This window comes from Melanotaenia boesemani, chromosome 24 (assembly GCF_017639745.1).
Source record: "Melanotaenia boesemani isolate fMelBoe1 chromosome 24, fMelBoe1.pri, whole genome shotgun sequence".
NCBI lineage: Eukaryota > Metazoa > Chordata > Actinopteri > Atheriniformes > Melanotaeniidae > Melanotaenia > Melanotaenia boesemani.
Window position 1 is genome coordinate 16,091,785 of NC_055705.1, and position 27,354 is coordinate 16,119,138.

The 27,354-nt window shown below is 37.3% G+C and overlaps 1 protein-coding gene across 2 annotated transcripts in view; it reads right to left on the bottom strand.

The window, feature by feature from the left end:
• mcf2la (mcf.2 cell line derived transforming sequence-like a) overlaps positions 1 to 13,973 on the bottom strand; it is a 69,339-nt gene extending 55,366 nt beyond the window's left edge. The window contains exon 1 of one of the 2 annotated variants that reach the window (XR_006009562.1): positions 3,653 to 3,868. Coding sequence is in view for 1 of the 2 variants with exons in the window: in XM_041979287.1 (XP_041835221.1) it covers positions 13,862 to 13,973 (112 nt within the window). In the remaining variant the exon portion in view is untranslated. Of the gene's footprint in view, positions 1 to 3,652; positions 3,869 to 13,861 lie in introns of those variants that run through there. The other variant, XM_041979287.1, reaches the window with a different exon arrangement.
• Positions 13,974 to 27,354: the final 13,381 nt, after the last annotated feature.

Sequence of the window (27,354 nt, forward strand, 5' to 3'; positions counted from 1 at the left end):
AAACCAACCCAACATTGTTACACATGAATTATCCTGGCTGGGACAGGAATCTGACTAGAAGATGTCATAAGGAAAAGGTTAACAATTATCAAGAGAAAGCAACACCTGTCTTTAAAGCTTACTAGGCCATGTCCTGTGCAGCTATTTTGATTATGTGTGTTCATTTTGAGGGTATGCTAAAGCTGATTCTTACAGTCAGGTCATTTGAGGATCTAAAAGTGATGGGTTGCAGTTCCTTTTTCTTAATCCATCTCTTGTGGTACTTCATCTGAGTACCCAATTATTACCCATTTAGACGTATTTAGTCTCAGCATCCTTATAACTTGGCCATACTGATACAAGACTACAAGAGAAAATGATCCATTCTGCACCAATGTTACAAAGTGGATCTGACAATCCGCAGCAAGACATTTCCAGAACCAAATGGAGTTGATAATCAGGATAAATATGTTTCTTCTTAGAATGTTGTGAGTTTGTTTTGTATCCTGCTTTTCCTTCCTCAGGAATCATTAAAGATTCATGTAGCTTTATGATTATTGATTTCAGTCTTGCCAAGAGTTTTTTGTCTTGTGTTACTGCTAAACCCAATGCAAACACGGCATTTTAACCTCAGATTAGGTTTTCCTGATCTTTTGAGACACTAAAGCCCTGACTTGTACACATGGACTCATGTCCACCCCGCCTTACTGCAGCATACCTGATATTTCTCAACTTCTAATCTTGATTTGTCAAAAAGGAGCATATGGAAAGGTTGACACTGTGATGCTGGTTATTGTGTTTATGTGTGTGAGCAGGATTTTTATAGGCTCATAAGATAACTAACCAGAGCCCATCTGCCAGCAAAGCAAACATGCTCTCACTCTGCAGCACAAAACTAAACACAACACTGTGCACACACCTGTAAAAGTCCACAGAGGGCCAAGAAAAGCATGACAGTGTCTCTATGGATTATTAAACATGTTGCTCCTCTTAGTGTTGCCATCATTTCTCACCAGAGCGAACAAAAACCCAGAATAAATGAGTCAACCGACAAACAGAAATACACACAAAACGGAGAGTAAAGGGGGAGGAGATGTGGACATTCAAACACTCAAAAGAGTTTTGTCCCAACGTTGCTCCCACTAACATGTTAATGGGATGAATGAGATTAACATGCTGTCAATGTGCTTCTCTGTACTGTACCAAGAAGAGGGTGACCTCACATGAACACACACCTCACTTTAACACAACCATAAGACCTGAGGACAAAATGCACTGTCCACTTTATATTTGATTATGCAACTGTCTGATGGATAATAATGCCTTCAGCAGGAAGCGTATCTTTGTGCAATGAGACTAAATCAATGTGGATAATAAAGTCAGGCTATGATTATTTATTTTTGTCGTTTGTGTCTTTGTGTATCAACTGCTTTTAACAAGGTTAAACAGTCACAACTTCTGTTAAACAGATGGCTTTGTCCGAACACATCCACTGTATGTAGAGTTAGTGTCAAGACTGCATACATTGTCACCAGAAGATCACTTATGATGAAGATGGTGATTTTGAACTCTTTTCTCATATAGTCCTCTTTAGAATTGCATTTTAGAATTAGGAAAATTCATGTTTTGGCTATCTTTGTTGGATAAAACATGAAATATCACATACAATTACACCAATAAGCGATCCAATAATGTAAACTCAGCATTAACAGCCAAGTTGGATTCTGCTATGAAGGTGTGTTCTATTATGGGTTTGTTTGCATGACTCTCAAGTCATCTTAAACCTGTTCTGTAATTATACACATTTGGCAAAGGTCCACTTTAAGCCTTAAGTTTACCATTTTATCGTCATCTTTTTTTTCCCCCTTTAAGACAATCCATTATCTTGACCGCTTAGTCCATTACGGGTTACAGGTAAGCCTATCCCAGCATTTTAACAGGTGAGAAGCAGGGTACACCTAGTCCATCGCAGGGCCAACATAGATATGGACAAACAAACATTCACACACACACACACACACACTCCTAGGGAGAATTTAGAGTGACCAATTAACCTAACATGCATGTCTTTAAGACAATATAAGTGGTAAATCAGACTTAAATCTGCATGATAACACAGTGGCCCCACCGAAAGCCTTGGTTATCTAGTTTGCAATCATTTACAAAGAAACAGTGTTTTATTGAAGAAGACCTAAACTCTAAGCTACTCCATAAACTCACTTGGAAAAGTTTTACTAAGGTAGTAAACTGAATGATAAGTTGGGACATTTTCTTATACTATATTACATTTAGGGTGCATTCTTACTGCTGCTGTTTGGTCTAGTTTAAATTAACTCTGGTCCACTTTTAAAGATGGCACAGTTCATTTAGAGTTGTGTGGACGTAAAGTGCATTGCGTTTTGGGCAGACCCCAAGACTGCATAAATTTAGTGTTGCTCCTGTGTGTACTTGTGATGAATTGAGGAGGATTTCTGGTTTTTGGTCCTGGCTAATCGATAAGCTGGGTTTTCTACATCCTTCTGCAATATCGCCCCATCGAGCAGTTGCTTTAACAGAGAAACATTGTCCAGGTGGTTTGGTCTGAGTAAAGTTTAGTATGAAAACAAATCAAATGAATGTGTGACATTTCTCTGGTGTGTCCTTAAGTCCATTACATATGAACAGAGAACATTAATCGTGTACTCGAAGTGGCAGGTGGAGATCTCGTAGCCCTCTTATGGAATTTACTGCTTGTTCTTGACATGTCTTCTGGGCAGAACTTTTTTTTTCTTGTGTATCATTCAAAGAACATTTGTATATTTGATCATAAATTTTAGGTGGGAGTGGTTTATGCAGTAAAATAAGAGGGAAGTTGTCATTACCGCTCACATGTGGTTGAATGGGTGGCTATGGAAGTATCAAAATCTATAGAATACATGTGGCAGCTAAAAGACATGGACAACATTTTTTCCTGTTCTCGAGGTGTCAAGAACAAGGAGAAAGTTACGTTTTCTTGCAGAGAATGTAACAATCTTTGTTCTTTGTTATATTACAGGAGTCGTCATCTAGTGGTCATTTGTAAAAATTAGAGTTTAGCTCATCCAGATCAGACATATCATATGGATGCTTGGATTAGCGGTCAAACAACAATTATTGTATTTTTGTTTAATGCCATATAGTAGTGGAAAGGTTTTTTTAAACAAGTTTTTAGGTCTGGGTTATCATGCTGCTGCTTTGGCTTCATTTTTAAGACCCCAAGGCTACATCCATGGTTTACACCCAATCTAGGTCCACTGCAACACAGTCTCCCTTTAAAAACTCGAAATTCTAAAAATCTGTCGACTGCTGTACTTTTGTAATCATCAATTAATGAACAAAGACAGCAACTTCTAACAGAAGTGAGAATAGACATAAGGTGGATGGGCATAACACACTTTGGCGTTGCTTTAGCACCTAATGCTAAAGACTGTATATAGTTCATAAAGCAAACATTCAGAACTATAAAAAAGCCCCCCTCCCCCCCAAAAAAAACAGTATTATGCTATTTTTATAGTCCTTGTTTGCACTTAGACATGGAAAAACACCTGTAGATTTCTCACAGTCTCATCTGACTTCATGAAACCCATTCACACACCAACAAATGAACAATTTTCCTCTTCTCTCACTCGTCTGACATATAGAATACACACACTACCTGTCATCATCTTCAGCTGCAGCCACAGCCTGGTGATATCGTGGCAGAGTTGAGACACTCGGTTCAGAGCCATTGTTTTGCCGCTGCATGTATGTCCCCTTCATTCACGTGCACACATACATCTAAAACAGCCTCCCACTTGGCTACACACCATCAGAGAACATCCCGGTGGTAGTTTAGGCAGTCCATTCCTCAGCAGCCGAGGACTTCAGCTGCTTACTGAGCTGTCACTGTGCAGCACAGACCCCCCACCGCACACACACACACACACACACACACACAACCTCCCTGTATCTGCAAGCAAGAGGTGGAGCTTCAGATGGTCCGCCCCTGAGTTCACATTTCACACTGTTTCCACAGACAGTTGGAGAAAGACAAGAGAGTAAACACAACTTTGGCTGCAGCCTTTGCAGTGACTTACATAGACTAAGGTTCACATAACTACTTATTCATCATGATGATTACACCTTACAAATCTGCAGCGTACACAAGCATATTGCACTGGTTAGCCATGCTAAATAATAATGCCTTGCAGTCTTTGTCTTTCATTCTCTCTAAACACTCAGCTAAAACTTCCAAGTTTCATCCCTCCCAAAATCTTGTAAGTTCCAGATTACGTAAACATGAAATAATCATTTGAGCTATTTAAAAGCAAGACTTCTTTTAGCTTTTTGTTTTCTTCTGCGTCTCTATCAACAAGCACACACACAAAGCACACACAAAGTCAGCAATGAGAGCCATTGTGCCACACACTGGTGAAAATGTGAACAGAACTTCAGGAGATCCATTCAGAAAAAAGCTGCCCTGCTGAGAAAGACACACACTTTCAACAGTTGTTTTATTCAGCATCATCACAGCTCTTATTTACACCAGTGAAAAATGCACCGACTACTCCCATCCTTCCTCCTGACTATATATAAAGTTTGCTTCTAAGCTGCCAACATTTCTTATAATTATTTCAAGAAGCCTGAGCAAACCAAAAACTTGGTATATTTCAGCATGGTGTGCAGTGTACCCTTAGAAAAATTAAGGAAACTGGACAAATGAGGGATAAAAACAGTGGCAGGCTTTAAAAAAACATCTACAACAGAAGTGTTGTCCTTCTGTACGGCCAAAATGAGGAGGAAAAAGTTTTTGTTTTTTTCTTTTACATTTTATTAAAGCAATATCAACATTTCAGATTTTAACAAAAGTAGAATTTTTTGCACATTATTTTTGGGTCAGGCTTTGAAAGGTTAAAGAAAGAGGGAGAAAAAGCTGATTTATACCAAACGACACCAGAACTGGACTGAAAATCAGTGGCAACAGCTCTTATGGTGAGATGAATCCTCCTCACAGCTCAACATTACTGAAGCTGGGATAATCTTAGACAACCGAACAAAAAGGCAGATAAAATCCAAAGACTTTTGAAAGGTTCTTAGAGAAATCTGGAGAATTATTCCTGAAGACTACCTAAAGAAATTACTAGACAACTCACTTAAGGGGGTTCAGGTTGTGTGAAGGATAAATATGGTCATATAAATATTATTTTTCAAGCTTGTTAGAATCTGTTTTAACTATAGTCTTTATTTCTATTTTAATAAATCATTTAATGAATCATTGTCCTAGTTTCCTGGTAAAGAATGTATGTTTTCAGACCAGGGAGAATCTCCATCTGCAGACCTCCCCATGATACTGCTGACAGGCACAATGGGGATAATCCATGCTTACATGTGTGGACACATATATGAATGCACGCATAAGTATTAACAATGAAACCCTTTACTCGCATGCCATGTCTCCAAACAGTGAAGTTATTTTATTAACTTGCACACAATATGACCCTGGCCAGACACTTTAAGTGCACATTATTATTAAAATTCTTATGTCAAGACAAAATAGAACACATACAATCTTATGTAAACAAAAATATGAACGTTTTCATCATCATTTTTCTAGTGCATTATGTGTTAAAGCTAAAACATTTAAATGTTTGGGGGCAGAAAAAGAGGGAAAACTATTAAAAGCAACAAGTTAAAAGATGATGTCTGCAGAAGATTAAGAATTACATTTAGCCTGAATTTAAAGAAGAATGCTTCAATTTCATCTGAGATGAGATTATTAATAAATGAAAGGATGCAGACGTATTGGCATTACAGAATTTGAATATCCAAAGCCTTTTAAGATTTTTTTCAAATTCCTAGAGCCGTTTGAAAATGCAGGCGTGTTCCTTTACCCGACATCAAGATGTAGATGATAGAGCAAGTTGGTTGCGGGACAGGAAAAGGCAGAGGATTTTTTTAATGGCTCATTTCCTTTCTCTAGTAGTTTATCTTACAACGGCAAGACCAGTTTCAACCACTGATTCTAGATGTATACTTTCACCCAGAACAATAATAGTTATAATAAACAGGAGATTATTAACCAAATTTCAGTTCAACTTTGTTATATTTAATTTGCTCTCTGTGCTATTGAAGTAGTGTATTGCCTGTGTGCAGATTTAGCGAAAAATTACAATTAAGCTGAAATTTTAAAATTAAAATTGACCCATCAAGATTAAATGCAGACTTTTAAATTAAATTAGATAAAAAAAAATGCCTTGAGTAAATGAGGAAGGGTGGAAGAATGTGCCTCATAATTGGCTTTTGCTATAAAGATTGTTCCTTTTTAGCACATGAACACAGTGCAAAGGAAAAAAATGTGAAATGTGCTTAAATTTGAGTGTTTAGAGCGAGACTCCTTTCAGTCGCTCTCCAAACTTTATCAACCAAAAAAGAAATTTTTGTTCATTAAATTCTGAAATTGTCAGCTTTATTTTCACAATGCAATTTTCTTTTCCTTGACATGGCTCCTATGTTCCTTTGTAATTTATAGTCCAGCTATGTGTTTATTCCAACACGTTACAGGTGAAATTCATGAGTTTTAACATGTACATTCTTTAATTTCCATTTAAGCTCATACTTTATCAACACATTTTCCTAAATTCATCATTGCTATGCTTGTGTCATTTTGTGAAGCATTAGGCAACCAATGAATCTGTTTTATAGCTCCTCTCGGACACCATTTACTTTTATCTTAACTTAAACTTTAGCGTCTTTTTTTTAAGTGGTAATAGAAATACAGATTTTATTTCAGGACTTCTTTCTGTTATTTTATAAGCCAAAGGCGAACAGTGACAAACAATGAAACACCTGCATCTACATGCATGGGATGCAGAGCAGACTTCAGTGTGTGCATGCGGAAACCTATTTGTGTATGTGTGTGTTTGGGATGTGATGCAGACTGCAGCTAGAATAGCTTGCAGCTGAGGTATGAATTTGAGATCACGTCTTTGTCTGCAAAGAAGAAACAGTGTTGGCTCCTTCCGCTGCATGATCAAACACTATTGGTCTGCTGGAGAGTAAACAGGAAAACACCAATTGAGAAATGACTCACACTTCTAAACAAGAAGAAGAGACTCAAGTAGGAGGATAAAAATGTGTGAAAATGTGGTTATTTAAAGTGTAGCTACAAACAAACCAACACTTAAGAAAAATTTTAAATTTTATTGGCTTCGGTCTTCCAATTTAGCCCATATTCAATTTTCTTTTTGGCAAAACAGAAATCTTCACAAATCCATGTGACTCCCCTTTTCCACTACTTTCTAAAATAACTTTATAGACACGGAAAAACATTAGCAAAAAGTCATCAAGCCAATTTTCTGTTTCCGTCTCAGCACAGTTGACAAGTTAACTCCTTTAATGTTGCATAAACCTGATAGAAAGCAGCCTGCATGGCTGGTTGTTAAATACACTCTCCTGTTCATAAACATGAGCAGTTTTAAATCGTCACAAAGAGACATTTCTCCTTTCACAGAACAAAATGTTCAGTATTTTGTATTTAGATTTTTTTCCTAGTGTTAAAAAATTGCAACCTAATTTTTATTACGATTAGCACCCATGAGCGGCATTGCATATATTTCAGAAAAGAGGGCCAGCTGGACATTTTCATTTGCACCAACCAACGTCTGCTTCTTTTCCTATATATGGTTCTAGAGAGGGCAGTTTTGAAATAGGCCTAAGGTTTTGGCTTGAAGACAAATTTTACTGATCCATATCAGTTTGGTTTCAAGAGTGTCACTGAGACAGGCCCCAAAAGGTGGCTTGAGCTACAGCACAACCATGGTTATCATTTGTCTTGAGTATTGTGGTGCTCTATAAGCTGATAACCCTGCTGGCACAGTGAAACCCCTATAAATGGTCTCACACATTACAGTGGCCACTAATGCTTAGCTACAGAATGACCAGGAGGTCTGCATTCAGCTCAGTTGTAGAGGTTTAGACTCATTTTACACTGCATTCCCCTCAGAATAACTTCTTCTTTCTAACACCTCTAGCATGCAAATCTACACTTACACTTCTGCATTTTGTGCAGATGCACCTGCTCTAGTTGTCCTCGTTTAAATAGATGAAGCACTAAATTTATTGACCAGGGATCCTTACACCACATAAAGTAACTATAGGCAACGTTAACATTCATGTAGAAAAAAAAGAGCCAACATATCACCTCCAAATCTCTTGTAAATGAAGCTGGCTTTTTTCAATTCACTTTCTTCATCAAACTCTTGACATTGTTCTGACATATGATTTTATTTTTCTCTGTAACCTTTAAAACCTGTGGGCCTCAAATTGTGGGATTTGAGAACGGATGGGGCCAAACTGTGCTAAACTATACTAAAATGGCCATTTTGGAGATCAGTCTGTACTAAAATCTCTTCACTTTATCAGAGATGGCCTTTGCAGAGATTATGCTCATATATTAACCAAATAGAGGTTTAAAGCTTCAGTTGCATCATTCATATTTATCCTGAAAGTGCTTTTTTAGATAAACCTGAAACTTTTTCATCTGTGCTATGTGCCATCCTCATTTATTCCTCGCCAGTAACACATATACTGATATTTACACGTCATTATTACTATGGCTTCAAAAGTATTCAAACAGACCTAGTGGTTAAAGAGATTTACTCATTTTATATGCTATTTTTGAGCCATGGGCTGAAAAATCAGCGCAGGGCTCAAATGGTTAATGCCGATTTTGAGAAAGCTGACAAAGAAGTAATATATTTTGAAGAATATTACTTCATGTAGAATGAAAGAATAATAAATTATATGTAAACCTTTGACAAAGCTATATATCACAGGTGTCTCTTTAATTAAATTTAGTCATTATTAATTCAAAATATAGGGAAAATTGTAACTTAAGGCATTTAGTGTAACTGGTCCATGCTGATGTGTACACCTCTACACACTGCAAGCTGATCTTACAGCTTCTGTCTTTAAAAACAGCTTTAACCAAGCCTCTGCTAAAAAGGGACAATCAAGACAAGACACAAATGAGCAACTACAGGCCAATCTCAAATGTTCCTTTTCTAAGTAAGATCATCGAAAAAGCCGTTGTTCAACATAAAACAACTGCTATGATGTTTTCCAGTCAGGTTTTAGACAGCACCACAGCACTAAGATGCTCTGACCAAAGTCATTAATGACATATGTTTGAATACAGATGATGGAAAAATGTCAGTCTTAGTCTTACTGGACCTCAGTGCTGCATTTGATACAGTCGACCACAATATATTACTTAAATGACTGGAAAACTGGGTGGGCCTCTCTGACACTGCACTACACTGGTTTAAATCCTATTTAGAGAATAGAAAATACTTTGTGTCAATAGGTAATTTTACATCTGAGCAGAGAAGAATTACATGTGGAGTTCCCCAAGGTTCCATCCTGGGGCCTCTTCTGTTTAATATCTACATGCTCCCACTGGCACAGGTCATAAAGAAAAACAACATTAGTTACCATAGCTATGCAGATGACACACAGATATATATTACAATGTCACCAGGAGACCGAGGCCCCATACAGGCTCTTGGTAAATGCATTGAGGAGACTACTGACTGGATGTGCCTGAACTTTCTTCAGTTAAACAAAAACAAAACTCAGGTGATTGTATTTGGAACCAAAGAGAAACAATTAAAGGTCACCACAGAGCTTCAGTCTATACACCTAAAAACCCCCAACCAGGCCAGAAATCTGGGTGTATTGATGGACTCAGACCTAAACTTTGAAAAACACATTAAGGGAATCACAAAGTCAGCCTACTATCACCTTAAGAATACATCAAGGGTAAAAGTTCTGATGTCTCAGCAGGACCTGGAGAAACTAGTCCAGCTTTCATCTTTAGTCGGCTTGATTATTGTAACAGTGTTTTTACAGGTTCTACCTAAAAAAATCTATTTGACAGCTGCAGCTTATTCAGAACTCTGCTGCTCGAGTCCTCACTAAGACCAAGAAAGAAGACCACATCAGTCCAGCTCTGAGGTCTTTACACTGGCTGCCTGTTGGTCAGAGCATAGAATTAAAATTTCTGCTGCTGGTCTATAAAACTTTAAATGGTTTATCAGTGACCTCTTGACCCAGTATGAACCTAATAGAACGTTCCAGTAAAATGGATCCAGTTTCTTACCAATTTCCAGAGTTAGAACCAGACATGAAGAAGCTGCATTCAGCTTCTATGCTTCACATGTCTGGGACAAACTCCCAGAAAGATTCAGATCAGCTGAAACACTCAGTTTATTTAAATAGTTTATAATTAATAGTTTTTATTTAGAAGTCCAGATCTGCATCTGTTTCTTTTAAGCTTGATTTTTTTAACTTGATCATGTTTTAATACTGTTTTTATCCAATGTTCTTTCTTTTGTTTTTAATGTTAAATTATGCTACTTGTATTATGTAAAGGACTTTGAATCACCCTGTCACTGAATTTTGCTACAAATAAACTTGCCTTGCCTAAAAAACATTGAAAAACAGGAAGGAAAGATAGCAAGCGATCTCAAACATTCATAAGGCATGACAGCATAACAAACAAAATCCATCCAGCATATAAACTAATTACCTTTTTATTGTTTTACAAGATACAGAAGTCATCAAGCTTCTCTACAACTGAGTGCTAAGACCATGTGGACACCAAGTCCTTAATCCTACATGTTCTGATAAAACCTAATAAAACAAATTACCAGGATGCTCTTTTAGCACACACCTGCACATTTTACAATGTGTGTCTAAGGGTCATGCAGTACCAAACACAATGAAAGCTATAATTTGGTTCACAATTCTTCAATAAAGTTGCACAAAAAGATGCTGTGTTTTATTAGATTTACACCATAGCCTAATCTTTTGATTAATGTGACCCATTTCACTTTGGGTACATCAGTTGGACTCAATTAAAACACTGGAACAACCAACCTGAACATCCAGGAGAAATATAAAACATAAAAAAACACTGAAGAGGACAATGAACTTGAAGTAAAGGAGGGCATGTGTCAGGGGGCACCACTTGATTTAGTTACGTCATGGAAAGCAGTAAGATGGGAATAATTTAAAAAAAAAATAGAAAACAGATCAACAAAATCACAAGACTGCTTGTGAAAAAGGAAGTATTGCTACCAAAGGGGAAGACAGAATACTGGCACAACAGCTTATCATTTAGGGGAAAACCACAGGAAGGTATAAAGCAGCTGACCATTACAAAACCAGGGTATTTTGATGGTGCATCATGCTTTTTTGGTTTTTGTTTTTGTTTTTTTCAACAAATAGTGCCCTTACGCTTAAATAGGATTACATTGTTCATAATGTAATCCTTCTAAGATTAAAGTTTAACATAAAAAAAAAGAAAGCAGATGGTATAAATAATATGTATTGATGGCCCATCCATTTTCTTTTTTTACTGCTTATCATAGTAGCTTTTTAGATATTGCAAGCTGTTTCTCCTCTCCATGGTACCATCATGGTACCCAGTTCCACCATAATCTTTGCCATGCTTTGTACTGTATGTTCATCGAGCGTATACTCTTCCAGGTTTCTCCCTCTTGTGACATTCATTGGCTGTAGCTCCTCTTTGACACCCCATCTCCTTATTCCACTCCAGCTACAAAATATTTAGTATTTAAGATATTTGGTCAGAGACTGGAACATGTCTGCAAAGCTCACTAATCAGGTCTTTGAAGTTTCCACGATCGAACGTCGATTTGTCTAATTTCTGAAACTATTAATCTTGTTGTGTCAGGGACCTTATACAGTAAAACTATGTGCTCGGTTGCCTTTGTCAGACTGCACTGACATCTTTTTTGGCTGATTTACATTGTAAAATCTGCATCCTGTCTCACTCTAGTTGGTTGTTTAATGTACCTAGAGGTAGGCAGTAATGACAAAAGAAAGCTAATGCCTAACTTAACATGTGACACACAATCTCCTCTCATTTCTACTAAACAAACACAACAACATGGCCTTCGATGCTATGTTTACACTTGCTTTTCAATATTATATACTGCATTCACCGCCCTCTTTCTGCATAGGTGAGCTATGTCAGATTGTACACATCATCACTTCAGTTTGGTGTTTAATAGCACTTATACACAAAACACACTGGTATCTAACATAAGACAATATTAATCATTCTGTCAATCAGCTACTTCCATCTTCCCTCACTTGTAAGCAAGACCTTGAGATACCTGATCTAACAAGCCATCTGAACCAAGATCAGGCATCTGCTCTGTTTCTGGCCAAGAAGCATGATCTCAGACTTGGAGGTGCTAATTCTTTTCCCAGCTGCTTCACACTTGGCTGCCAACTTCCCGAAGTAAGCTGAGTGTTACCACTCAATGAAGCCAATGGGACTAAATCATTTTAAAAAGCAAAAACACAGTCCTGGGCTTACCCTGCACCATCAGGAATGCCTGTTGTTGGCTTTTGCTTTGGTTCTAAGGTCCGCATGTGATCCAATCTCAATGTTACAGACTTCTCAGTATCCTGACCTTTAGGAGAGAGCTAAGGAACATGACTTAAAAACATGTCCAAATATAAATCTACAAAGGTGTTTAAAGTATTATCATCAATACTTTTCCTATTCACCCAAAAAACATGACAGAAACAAAAACTAATAAATCAATACTACAAAGGAAAACAGGATCAAGAACAAAAACACAACACTGGATTTGTGGTACAGATAAGCAGATACTAAAAATACTTAAATCATGTCTAAATACAGACCCAAGCTCAAAGGAAAAGGACCAGAATAGAACTGAACCATCCTTGACAGGCACCAAGATCTAAAAATCAGCGTGCACATGCTGCTCTTTTCCCACATGCCAAAAGAAACCAGGCTGTCATAAAGTCAGATCAATAGTAGGCAAATATTGTCCTCTGAGTGTATGCTAATGCAAACACACACCTCTTCTCTTTCCTCTGTCTCACACACACACACACACACACATTATCTGCCAGGTAATAATGCCAACTTGTACTGTACCACCCTGAGCAAATAAGGATGCAGGAGTATGCTTTCCCCACATGCACACTGATATCTATAGAAAGTGTTCCATTACACTTTTTCTAATATACCCAAGTTTAGTGGAAAAAGAATGGAGATTAACAGCTGAGATTAACAGATAAGAATAACTGGTAGAACACACTCCAACAAAAGGTAAGCCAGGTTTATCATCGTCTATCCCAATGACTTTGCAAGGAAGTAAATAAAAAAAAAGGATGTGCAATTTAATTTCATTTTCATTTTTATCTGTCATGTGAGATTTTAAAAAGTCTCCATGATGGAGACAAAGAAAACACACAGGCATTTAAGCATTCATAAAAGCTGTTGCAGCCAATTATGGAGGTTTTTAGAATGTAATCAAGTAATCTGAATTTACTAAAATAGGAACAATCATAAGGAAATGTCTCCAACCTGATACTAATTGCAGCCATTTAATGCATAAAGACAGTTTTACTGAAAGAAGCAGAAATCCCCAACTGCCATGACTAAAATATCGTTAAAAAAGGGAGCAAAAATATTTCAAGAGGTTAATAGAATAGAAAGTTTCATGTGATCATCATGTGGCTTACAATATTTGCAGGAGAACAGTAGTAATTTGTATCCCTAAGTATTTGCAGAGAATATTAAATGAATCTCTGAATAGTGCACACATGAACCGACATTTACTAAGTATCCAAGTCATAAGGATATGTTTATTTACTGCTGTTGACTCAAAGAGAATATTCCAAACTAGGTAGCCAAAAGATTTCTGATTACAATCCCAATTTATGACATATGATTTTGGCTTGCAGCTGTAATTCAGGTAAAAGGTTTCTGCGTTTCGCAGTTCAAAGTTATTCTCACACATACGTCTGCTATACTTACAATGCAGCTGCTGACAGCAGCGGGTGTATGAGTAGTAGCTCTCCATCTCCTCCACTGAGATGGAGACAAATCTCTGCCCTCCACACATCGGTTTTCCCATGCATTCCTTCATACCATTCCTTTCCTCTCTATCCTTTACCATCTTTATCTCCATAGGTAGAGAGAATATGACCCAACTCATCCTTCTTTCTTCATCCTCCGTTCGCCGCTTTCGTACACACACCTGTCAAGATGTCTTTCATAAATACACCACTCCCGTTCCTCTACCCCTCCCTTCATGCTAAAAATATGTGTACCTACCTACAATATATCAGAGTGGAAACTGATGAAGAATACGATTTACTCACAACTTTCTGTGTCACAAATAATACATATTCAAAGTTTTAATAATCTAACTAAACAATAATGTAGTTACAACAAATATCATGTAATATTAAAGTAGTATTATGTGACTTTTTACCTTTTAACATATGTGTTTCTGACTTGTTTTAATGGCATGGTGATATTTACTATGTACATTCCTGCACCTGTCATTGCCCAGCAGCGTCCCAGGCCTGAGAAAGCAGGAAGCTCATGTTACAGCTGAGTTTAGCTTTCCACACAGCATCACATGCTAGCAACTGGATATCAACACACTGGTTGTTTTGAACACTCTTTTGTTTCTTTAATGGATCAGCCACAATGCACATTCAAAACAACCTGTATGTTAAGTTGCTGGCGTCTGACACAGTCAATGCAAAACTCAGCTGTGATGTGATGTTCCAGGCTGAAACACAAACTTGTAAAAAGTGGTTTCTTAGCTTAGGTAGGAAGCTGGGAAACAATAGCTCCAGGAATGAACATAAAAACATGTCACTGTGCATCAAAACAAGGAAGAGCCACAGATTTTTAAGGTTTGAAATTTAAGGCGTGTTACTTTAAAGAAAATTTATCTTCTGGTCTTAAACTTTTAAATATGGTAAATGGTCTGTACTTATATAGCGCTTTTAGCCAAAGCCCTTTACATATACGTCACATTCCCCCCTTCACACACTGATGGTGGAAGCTGCCATGCAAGACGCTCAAACACAACCAATCAAGAGCAATTAGGGGTTCGAACCGGCAACCCTTGTGCTACAGGACTACTCATAAATATACCTGTTTTCATTTGTGTGAAACCACATCATGTTGCCTTATAGCATGTTAGCATGCCTTGAATAAATAAACTTATTAAAATAAACAATGTTTGCTTGTTTTCAGTCTCAGCACCGAGCAATTAGTCTTTTCTTTGTCATCCGCCCCATTACAGGAAGGATACACAGGCAAGTTCCATGCAATTTCTAAAGGGATGTGTTAAAAGGACAATTGAGGGCATTTCTCAATGCAAATTACCATGAATGGACACAAACACGGTGGTTTGGATTTTTAAGGTCAAAAACATAAAATACTTAGCACTTTGTAAGTAAAAAAACGAAAAAATAATCTTTTGAAAACAATGTAACAAACAATAAATAGTACATAAACTGACGGGACCATAGTCCAACTAATATCATGATTGTCAACAATCAATGACAACTTCACAAGCATTTCTGGTGGCTATTTTCCTAACAATTATGAGCACATACCGCATTAAATGTTCAAATATATTATACAACAGAAACAAGGTATCCCTAAAATCCAAATTAATCAGCTCCATGACTATAGTGGATGTCTTCATTACACAGAAACAACCTGAAAGTCTTCCACTGTTTGAGCAGATAATCTGAAACACTTCAGACTCCCATCGGACCACGAATAGTCCTCCTCTGACCTGCACGGTTTCCCGTGACCAACCTTATGTGCACAAATATTGATCGAGCTGCGCCATGCGATTAATGTGAAAGTTCCTTTACCCTAAAATGACTGCTTAATTAAACATTGTCCAGATAAAACACACCTGCCCCTTGTCTACACAACCTAACAGATTCCCAGCTGTAACAAACAGAAAGTTAATGCAGCACTCACCTGTTGCGTTAGTCTGAGTGTGTTTATGCTTTTTTTTCCCCTCAGCTGGTTGACGGACACAGCAAAGTCTCTCAGACATGGCGGCAAACAGTCTACAAGTCTGCTTGTCTTTCTAATCACTTTCTTTGACTTTGTGCTCATCTGCTTGTTTATTGCTTGTGAACACAAATTTTTACTGGTGGAGTATTGAGACATAAAGCGAGTTATCAGTTAGCTACTCACAAGGGCTTATATCAGGTAATCAGTTACCAAAGTCAACCACAAAGATTAGGTATTAAAGAGCGTCTTAAAGTGAACGCTTGTGCCCCTGCTGGTCTGCTCAGGTTAACACTCGGGTTAGATGGATTGATTATATTAATTAAATGTTAAAAGCTTATTATTTTTTGCCTATAATTTAAAAAAAAATATCCATCTGCATGCAACTTTCTTGCTTACACCCAAATCACTTTCCTAATAAGCACTCAGATTACAAACTGAACTTACAATATTATTCAAAGAGAAGAAGACACCAAAATAGATTTAAACTGAAGGTGCATTTCTCTTTCAACTTTACTGCTGACATACTGTAGAATCAGCAGGAAACTAAATAGTGAGGTGCTTGTATTATGTTCTAATAATGAGGCAGAGGGGGGAAATCTCCCTCTGGTGGTAGGAAATCCTGTCCCATCATCCTGTCACATTGATTTCAATAACAGACTCAACTCAAGCACACTGTGAACAATGCTAACGAACAGGAGAAAAACTGAAATGTGGAGACTTGTGCCTTTACAATCATCACTAACCTTTCCTCCAGCATGGTTGATGGATCCGGCTGAGATGTGCTTGTCGGGTCAGCAGACCAATAGATTCAGACAGATCGTGCAGCAGTTGAGACAACAACTCTTGGCTGTTTTGAATCAACTCCGTAAGAGACATTTTTTCATTAGTCTGTTTTATATTATCCGAGCTTGTCCATGGAAACTGATGCCTTACTTTTCCTCTCCTTGATTTTGGCTGTTGTGCATTTGTCTTGCAAACGTGTCATTATTTATCTCACTTCATGTCAGCACTGAGTTTATCACAGGAAAAGAGGGGTGGAGGGTGGGCTGAGACATAAATCCCCCTACAGTTAATTATCCTATCTTGGCAAATGTGTGTACGTGTCAGTCCTACAGCATATAACAACTGGAAACTGACTCTAGACTTCTTGATTGGCATGAACAAAAAATATATGTATATTTATTTGTTGCACGTCATGTTCAATTCCACATGCTTCAACGGTGACAAGCTCAGACACAAAAAACACAACCATGTGCCTATTATCAAAGCTGAAGTCTCATAAGACTTAATTTCATGCCTCAAATTCATTTATACTTTACTGTTAAATTGTTTTGCATGACACAGATTTGTACAACACGTCCTACTCAAAATTATAATTGGAATTGAGCAGAAATGTCACAAATCTTACCAAAGATACAATGTGGAGAAAAAAGCACAGTTATAAAAGAAGTATGAATTCAGATCGAATTATTACCTTTATGTACAAGCATTCAAGTTTATAATCATCCAGTGCTCAGAGATATAGGTGAAGTAAAAAAAAAAAAAGAAAGAAAAGCTGATTTGTATAGATTTCTGGCAAAAAGAAAAAAAAAGAGAAAAAAATATTTAACACTAGGATTACATAATGTATTTTCCACCACTTCTAACCATTTTATTTAAAAATCCAACCTTTTCAAATAAATATATTTAAATATTTGTAGGTGATAACCACAACAATATTAATCTGCACAAATCACATTCACTGATTGGTTGGTGCAGGCCAACTACCAAGTTTTACATTACAGATCTAGTTAAATTTGGATCTTAAGCTAGCTTACTGTTTCTCGGCCTTTTGGCTTAGACAAAGTGTGAAGCAAGTCTCTTGTGTGTTTTCAAAGAAAATGAACATTAGAAAGTGAATGATGAAAAAAATCTCAATAGATGACGTTGGGATTTTAAACACAGTCTGCAGGATCCTCCACAGAGACGCACCGATACCAAGCCCAGTTATATCCAGGCTAATGCTGACACTCGTTCAGCACTCAGCCAGCACTCCACCAGCAGTCCACCAGTTCCAAATAAAGAACAGCTGCACAACAATGACTGCAATCGCTAATTTTTAGCGCCTTGGTACAGTGGGAGAGGCTGGCTCAAGTAGTCCATTCAAGCAGAATATCCTTTTTTTCTATCCACAAAGAAAGTATGGAGGAAGTGATGGTGTATTTACTATGTTTGTCTTTAACTGGAAGCATGCTACAGATGACACGCTAATAGCATAGGACATCAGACATACATGTCTCTATGGAAAGAAGGATGGTGTTCAGTTGACAAGGAACTTTCAACACTGGTGAGTTTGACCAGCTCTCTCGAAACCACCTATATGTGTCATCTCTTGTCAACATGACAGAATTTCTAGTTTCAAATGAATTGCTACTGAGGGAATTCATAGATTTAGCCGTTTATTTATTTGGTGGTTGTTGCAGACACATGCACATCTAATGTTTAAAAATAATGCCTCTTGTAAACACTTGTAGAATATGCCTACAACTGTGCAGTAATGTGTGATTGAACGTTATTGAAAATAAACATATTGGTTTAAAAATAAATTCTCTTTTAATCAATGTGCAACATAAGTTTTTTTTTTAATGGACTTGTCCCCCCACAGTGTATGACACGTCACCTGGGACAAGGTGGAGACCCTCACACTCCTCACTGTGCTCAGCAATGGGGACGTTTGAGCACATCTTGCCCAACAGTGTTCAACCAGGGCCTGGGGCCAAAACTAGGTGATGAAGTCTGTTGCAGGAGCGATAAGCAAGGATATTAGCAGCTCCAGCTGGATGCGAAATAGAAAAAGACCAGACATATTTGTCAAGGCCGGTGAGAAGTCAAGGGTGGCAGCACTGTCAACTGCCCGGGGTTAGCAGTTGACAGTAGACTCAGATTCAGCATGTTGTTAGCGTCACTCAAGGCCAGACATCCTTCTGGTCACAGGAAGCTTGGAGCTGACAGCAGCATGGGAAGACTGCCCATGAAAGGAAGAAGACAAAATGTTATGATCTGGTGGCAAAACAGGACTGGAAGGCAAGGTGTATGCCCACTCAAGTAGGTTGCAGAGACCTTGCAATCACCGCAGCCTGATCAACCACTCTTACTGGGAGAGAGTGTCTGATATTGACAGATCCAAAACACACAAGGACCTCCGGTCTACAGATGATATGTTCAGATGCACACAAAAATAAAAGAATTTAATAAAAAAAAAAAAAAAAAGAAATATAACAAATGAAACATTTAAGGTTGGACCAATAAATATCTTAAGACTCATTTTCAAATCTTTTTGAAACACTGAGGAACTCTTGATTATGCAGAACGATGTATTTATGAGCCACATAATGGACTAAAGATACCATTTTCAGTAGGGTGAAAGCAGCAAGGAGGAGTGGAATAGTCATGAATTACTTTTCCACTTGAAGATGGACTAAAGATTTTCTCCTAATAGTGAAAGCAGCTACTGAACCACTGCTTCCTTCAAGTAACACTGTGTGATAATTACTAACATCTAGAGGTCAATTTGGGAAAACAGCAAGATGCAAAAATGCTATAATTTACATCTATTGAATCTGTATTATGGACTATATTACCTATAAAGTAGAAAATACATTTTGATGTTAATATGAAAAACTTTGTGTTTCAAAAGTGATTTCCATTTTGGAAAAGGAAGACCAATGCTTAGCCCTGTTTATCACCTTCACCCATCCCAAATTAACATCACCTCTTCATGTTTTTCTTTCTTCGACAAGGTCGATTTATGTGTCGTTTCCTGTTCTTGCATTACTTACAAGTATGAGCCTCGATTTCTAAAATGTATCACCTAAAACTCCCTTATAAACCATAGCTCTTGCAGTACACGTGCCCCAGTATTGACCCCTTGTACCCAAGTATAATGTCCTATAGAAAATACAACACTCAGTATGATCATTAAAAAAATAAAATAAAAACATAACATAGTAAGAGAAAGAGTTACTCAATAATAACATACAGAAAAAAAATCAAACAATGCCATTTAACTCAACAAAATGAGAGCGTTTATCAGCTGCTATCAGTTTTAGCACCAGCTGTACCACAGCAACAATAATACTGTAATGGGTTTTGGCCCCAGTAGACCTTTATGTCTAGTAGTGCCCCTTCCCCAAACTCCTCCTTTGCTGTTGCTCTCTCATTTGTACTCTTCTTTTATATCCCTTTCATTATGTTAAAAAAGGCCTGCTGTGCATATAGATATCTAGTTTGTTTTAAATAGTAAGGACACGTTTCCTTTAACAAAAGCAATTCAATTCCTTTTTTTTTTGCATCAGTATTGTAAATAAGAGCAGCTACATTGCTTTAGTTGTCTGAGAAGTCAATTTCCCCACTATTTTAAACTGATCATTTGATTTTACAGAATCAATAACATCTCAGAAGTATGCAGCTCAAACAATGGGTGCTTCTGACTGTCAGAGTGTTGGATAAAGGCTTTTCCTGGAAGCTGCTGGTGATAGAGAGAGTCAGAAAATTACACTGGAGCCGTCTTCAAAGGTCCCGACCTCTTTTAGTCTATCACATTATCTTTGTTTCACTTAATTTATCATCACACATTCACACCGACATTCCCACTTTCAAACTTCAAAGGAATCAGGCGATACCTTGTGGTGGTTATGCTTTTTTTTATGTTCTGCACAATTAGATTAGTTCAAGTATCAAGAGCGAATGGTCAAAATCTATGCACTCTACATCTCAGACTGCCTTCCAAACTAACCACACTGACAACAAACTTAATAATCATGACTATTTCTGGGTAAAGCCACTCTTCTAACATAGGCTTCTTGGAAATAGTGATAGAGACAGATGGATTGTAAAGCACCTAAGACAACATTGTTTGGCTCTCAATGAACTCAAACAGAGGTTTAATCTAATTGCTCTAAGTTTCAAGCAACATTTAACCAATTACATTTAATTAAAATAACTAAACTGAAGTATTCCTGCACACCAATCTGTCACAACATTAAACCATTTCCATTATATTGTGATATGCCACTAAAACAGCATTGATTTGCTGAGATACAGAGTCCAGAAGACCTCTGAAGATGTCCTGCAGCATCAGACATCAACATGTGCGCAGAGCCTTTAAGTCCTGTAAATTAGCAGTTGGCAATTTAAAGATCAGTTTTGTCTTTACAGGACATCCCGCAGCTGATGATCAGATTGAGATCTTAGAATCTATGTGACCAATTTAGTTGCCTCAAACCATCCCTCAAATTTTTGTTTAGGTAAGTGATAAATGTCTAAATGACTTCCAACTACAAAATTATAAGCTCTTAATGAGGTTTAGTTTTGCTGCACTAGATTGTTTTCTTCCATACTGGACCCTGCTGCTCTCTTCTTCCCAAGTAACCAATAAAAATACAATAAGTTATTCACTTGACATATAGCATCATGAACCTGTTGCAGTGTAAAAAGGAAGGAAGGAGAGAGTATTTAAATTGTCTCCTGTAAATATACATAAGTTAAGAGAATGTCCACCATTGTTTTGAATCACTTCTTTTAATGTAGCTCTAAGTAACTTTCTGACCTTAAAAAAATATGTTTTTCTTGCTCGTTTTGATGGCACAGTGACATTATGTACATTGCTGAAGCCATTGTTGTGCTGCAGCATCGTGAGATTTCACAACTTCACAACTTTGTGTTCAAGCCTTGAGCATCACATTAGAACGGAGATTCACTTTAGGAGATTCTAGCAACTGGATATCATCGCATTGGTTGTTATATACATGCACCAATACAGAATCAAAGAAACGCAAGAGGAAATTATTGGAGAAGAGAGGAAAGGAAATAGAAAGTCACAGAGCAAGAGACAAGAGTCTACATTGGACTGACTTTTACTCGCTGAAAAGTTCTCTGAGTATAGGTAGGATGCAAGATGGAAGCTAAATCAGCAGTTGATAGGGGGGGCAGCTAAGTAGTAAAATTGGTCAAAGTTCAGTAGTGCTTCTTTAAAGACACCTGCAAATGTTTTCCAATTCTTGCCTGTAATAGCTCAAAGGTTTCTACCACTGTGATGCACAAGTGTGGCTACACATCTTCACAAATGTTTGTTTTCTCACTTTGCATGATTAATAAACTTCTCCCTTTAGCCTGGAGGACACAGTCTTCATGGTCTCCAAACAAGAACGTCAAAATTTGATCTATTAGACCACAAGACTTTCCCTATCTCCATTCAAGTTAATCTTAGCCAAAGAGTCAGCAGCACTTTAACCTGAATTTGTGGATGCCTTGTTCATGTCCTATTATATAAGGTGTGTGTGTTTGTATATAAATGATGGATGGAACCACAGTAATGCCTCTTATTGGTTTCTGGACTGCTGTTTTAAAGAATAAATTTCAGCATTTAGCAATCATTATTTTGAGCTGGATTTGAGCAAGAGTTCACCATGCACATAATAATAATGGATTAGAATTAAATAGCTCTTTTCAAAGTCTTCAGAACCTTTTATTACAAGTTCGTTTTTTTTTGTTTGTTTGTTTTTTCATTCACTGATGATAAACTTCAAGTGTAGTCGCAGCTGCCCTAGGGCAGACTGATGAAAACACGGCAGCTAATTCGCGCCAACAGCCTCTCTGACCATCAACATTTGTACACATTCATGCACCACCAATGCTGACACTTAAGGCAATATAGGTGAAGTTTCTTGCCCAAGGACACAACAACAGATTGACTACGATAAAGCAGGATTTGAATTGACAACTTCCCAGTTACTGGACGATCAACTCTAAAGCCTGAGCCACTGCAGCCATACATTCCTTACTCACATCCATTAAGTAAGTTACCTTAAAGTTTCACGACTGAACTTTGACAAATTTCAGCATTTGTCTTGCATCCTGTCTCTTCTCTGAGCTCTCTGCACACAGCAACTGTCAGTCCAACTCTGTCAATTTCTTTCTTTTCTTGTCTTCCTCCAGTGATGTACTCTTCCGTTTCTTTGCTGAATCTGCCATGGGGAAGGTTCAAAACGGCCACTGAGTTGATATCCAGTTGCTGGAGTATGACTCTGGTACCGTAAAGTAAAACGCAGCCGTCATGTGATGCTCCAGACTGGAAAAAAAAGGTGTGTTTCTCAGCCTCAAGATGATCCAGGATAATGGCGGCTGTGATGATTTTTTTCTGTTTGGTAGTTAGTGAAATGGAAGAAATTTTTGCCATTTTCTCATTAACTTCTTTAACCATCTTTATGGGTTACAGCTAGGTCAACATATGCTGTTTTTCTCTGTTGATACTGAAGAGCTTCAGTTGCATTTGTGAATGCAGTGATAAACTGTGTTCACCGAGAGTGAATTTTTTGACATCATCGTAATCATTTGTTGTCTGGATTTTATGGGCATATAATTATGTAAAAATTATTTAAAAAAAAAATCCCCAAATTCTTTGCAATTTTACCTTGAAGAGTACTGCTTTTAAATTATTTTATTATTTAAACTATTCCCCATCTTTCCTCCTGAAAGACTCCACCTCTATGGGATACTATTTTTTTTCCCCCAAATACCCAATCATCTTACTGACCTGTTGCCAGTTAACCCAATTAGTTGCAAGATGTTCCTTCAGATTGTTTTTTTAAGCATTGCACAATTTTTCCAGCCTTTTGCTGCCCTGATTGTTTAAAGGTGATCCTCTTATCTAATTAAGATGAGTGCAACTTGTTCTTATTTGTATTTTACAATCTAGCAATAGATTTAAAGCCTCTGACCCAGACTGAAGTCTTGCAGAGCTGAATTTTCTGACAAATTATTTAAGTTTCATTAAATGTTATTATTACTTTGCTCTTTAGTACATGGAGAACTATCAAGTGTTTGCTACAATTTTGTGCACAATAACAAGTGCTGTCAAGGGATTAAAATCACAATCACATGACACTTTGCAAGGTTAAGTTTGCATCAGGTTGCACTCTATTAAGTATAAGGTTTCTTAATGTGTTTTGTGGCTGTTGCTTTTCCTTTAATAAACTTTTTTAGAAAATAAGAAAACAAAAATCTACAACTGAGAAATTGATGGAGAGATTATTCCATCAGAGACTATGTGTCATCATAAACCCAGATTTCAGACTGTTTATATGATATGAAACACTGATTACAGTGAACAAGTGGAAATAAAGTACTAATTGATGCAAAACTATGGTTGCTCTCAGTCAATCCATACAGTATCATACAAGTTAGCAGCTACGCTACATTTCAGTTTTCAGGGAAGACAAACAATGCTAAAGTAGTTTCTGTAAATATTACTGTATATAACATTTTAGAAATACCATATTTTTTACTTTATTCTTTATTTCAGACACATTGAGCCACATCAACAATAATAAAACACTCTTCACAAAAAAATTATAACAATCTTTGTACAGAAACCTATTCCAGTGCCTCCAAAACCTTTGTTCACCACATAACACTGTAAATAAAATGAAGGAAATTTTAACTTCTGTTCCTCCCTGGTTCTAGCAATCATGACAACACACCTTTTAGGACAATATATGATGTCATACTACACACCATAACTTTCACAGACTCAGAGCAGTTGCTGTAAACCTGCACTACAGGGAGACAGAATGACCAAGTCATGTGCATACATCAGACCCCCCACCTTACATCCAGTTTAACTTTTATTTAACTTCCTTGGGAGATCATCCACGTGTATACTGTATTCAAAAGTAGAGGAGACAGTATGCCACCTTGAAAAACCTTATTAGTTATTAGAAATGGTGCAGAAATTCTCCTGCTCCATTTGGCTCACATAAACTGATCTGAATACCAATATTGTAAAAATCTTATCAAATACAAAGGAACCCTTCGCTCTTTCATTTTGATAAACAATTTACAATAATTGACTTTGTCAAAACTTTGGAAGCATCCACAAAAAAACAGAATACTGATAATTATTTCCTTCATACTTAGTGGCAGTTTCCTTTAGTGTATATATACAAAGATCTGTACTGTGCTTATATTTAAAACCAAACTGTTTATCCATAGTTATTATGTACTCTTGAAGTTGATCGAAAAGTAATTGTTCAAATACTTTAGAAAGTATGCAAGCCAGGACATTAGGCCTATAATTCTCCATGCTGGATATTTTACCCATTTTGTCTTTAACTACTGACACCAACAAGACTGTTAACATGGAGTCTGGTAAGATGCCACGTTTCAGCAGACCCGAAAAACACACAGCAAGAGGCAAATGAAGTAGACGGTTTGCATGCTTCAGATGTTCTGCTGATATTTGGTCAATACCACATGCTTTATTTAGAGCCAGTTTCCCTATGGCTCAATTTCTCTATTAACTAGAAGTTGACAAAAGTGCAATTTAACTCAATAGTGCTTAGTTTCTCTGATATTACTAAGAATTGTCAGTGTTAGCTTTAGTTTGGTTAGCATTATTGGTTAGAAATCTTATTTTATTGTGATTTCCTAGCATTTTGTCCACTAAGACAGCTGTTTTATGTTGAGAATATGTTGCAATGTTGTCATTATGTGTATGAACAAGGATAGGTTCCTACAGCATATGTTTTAGAGCATATTGTTGTGGTGGGCGTGGCCCCGGCTCAGCTGTGGGAAGGAGGGTGAGACGGCGGTTCAGGGAGCAACAGGTAATGCAGATTAGCACAGCTGTAACGGATGTCTAATCCCGAACTCCTTATCTGCAGTAGCGTGCTGAGGCCTCGTGGAGGAAGGACAAGGAGCGTGGAGAGACGCCCTGCTTGTGTCTGTGTGACAATAAATGTGTGTATATGCCTACCGAGTCAGGTAATCCCTGACGTAGCGACGTTGCTACACATATGTTTCTCTAAAACCTGTACATGCATTGTAGCATTGATGGTGTCTTTGTAGTTATGCAAGTTGCAAGTTCCATAGAACACTAACCACCCAAAATCATCAGAGATGCAGGCTTTTGAACTATAACAGGTTTGGATGGGACCTCTCCTCTTTAGTTTGGAAGAAACAGTATCCACATTGCTTCCGTCTTTATGCTTTGTTTCTTTCCATTTTAAATTAGCTTTGGAGCTTTCAGACAGGTATTACTGAAAGTCTACCTGACTGCATCAGTGATCAATCCCAATAAGGACTTTCAGCTATTTTTCTTTCACACAGAAATGTCTTGAAATTTTTGAAGCCTTTAATGATATTACGTATTCAAAACGGTATTCGGTATTATCTGATAAATATATATAAGCTGTAGTCTCTTGCTGCTAATTTGGCTGCCTTGTTCCTACTTTTCTAATTTAGTGCTTTGTTAGGAGAAGTGGTATATACAAAATATGTAGTATTTATTGTTGTTACAATCGTAGATTTTTATTTATTTTTTTACAGTGCAAAAGCAGTGGGTTACTTTTGACATGGGAGTTGTAATGTAATTGAAATAGTAGACAGCAATCATGAAGGAACTTTTCCTACATACAGTACAGTACAAACTTTCAAGTGCTCCACAGTGAGTGGTTTAATGGCTTTATTAGTAGAGTGTATTTCTGTGTTTTAAAATGGGCAAGTGATGGACAAAAGGTGACAATTGCCTAAAATAAAAGCTATGATTTTAGCAAGAATCATTATCTTCAGTAACTTTGTCAAAACAAAAGCACAATTTTCTACTATTCAAAAATCGATTTTTAAGATTTAAGAGTTCCTAACTGTGGCACTGGTTTTTAAGGCTTTTCTTGGGAAAGAAAATAGAAATTGCAGTGGTGCTGTTGGTAAAGGTCTCCACCTCCTTTAGACTATCACATTATCTTTATTTCACTTAATTTATCATCACACAATCACACCGACATTCCCACTTTAAAACTTCAAAGGAAGCAAGGAAAGGTGGTCATGCACTTTTCATTATCTGGAATCAGGCACAATTAGATTTATTAATGGGCAGCAAAGTAGAAAAGTCACAGTCGAATAGATCATAATTTCTGTCCTCCAAATCTGATACTGACTGCAGAACTTTTTTTTCTTTTAACTGAGATACTTTTGTTTAGGCTTTTTTGTGTGTGCGTTTCTGGCACTAATGAAAATAAGATTAAAAATAATAATAATAATATATATATATATATATACATGTATAAACCCACTGGACAACTCAGTGACTGTGTCAGCATGCAGAGGATGAGGAGTGAGGAGTGATCAGAGATGAGTGTGATCATGCAAATGTGGCGGCCCAGAGACCTTGGCGAACAGCAGCAATTCTGGAGCACGAACACAAGCCACCTCATCACGAATAGGACCACGGACCCACCCAGAGGGTGGCAGAGGAGAGCTTGAGCAATCAATAATTTGATTGTGACAGACCCATCCTGAACCTCCTTTGTCCTGTATAATGAGCTCTATACAGAATTTTGAATTGTATTAGTTGCATATTCAAATTCTTGGTAATTTTAAAGGTATTTAAACATCTGTGACCATTCATTTTTATTAAAGTTACATGATAAGTCAGC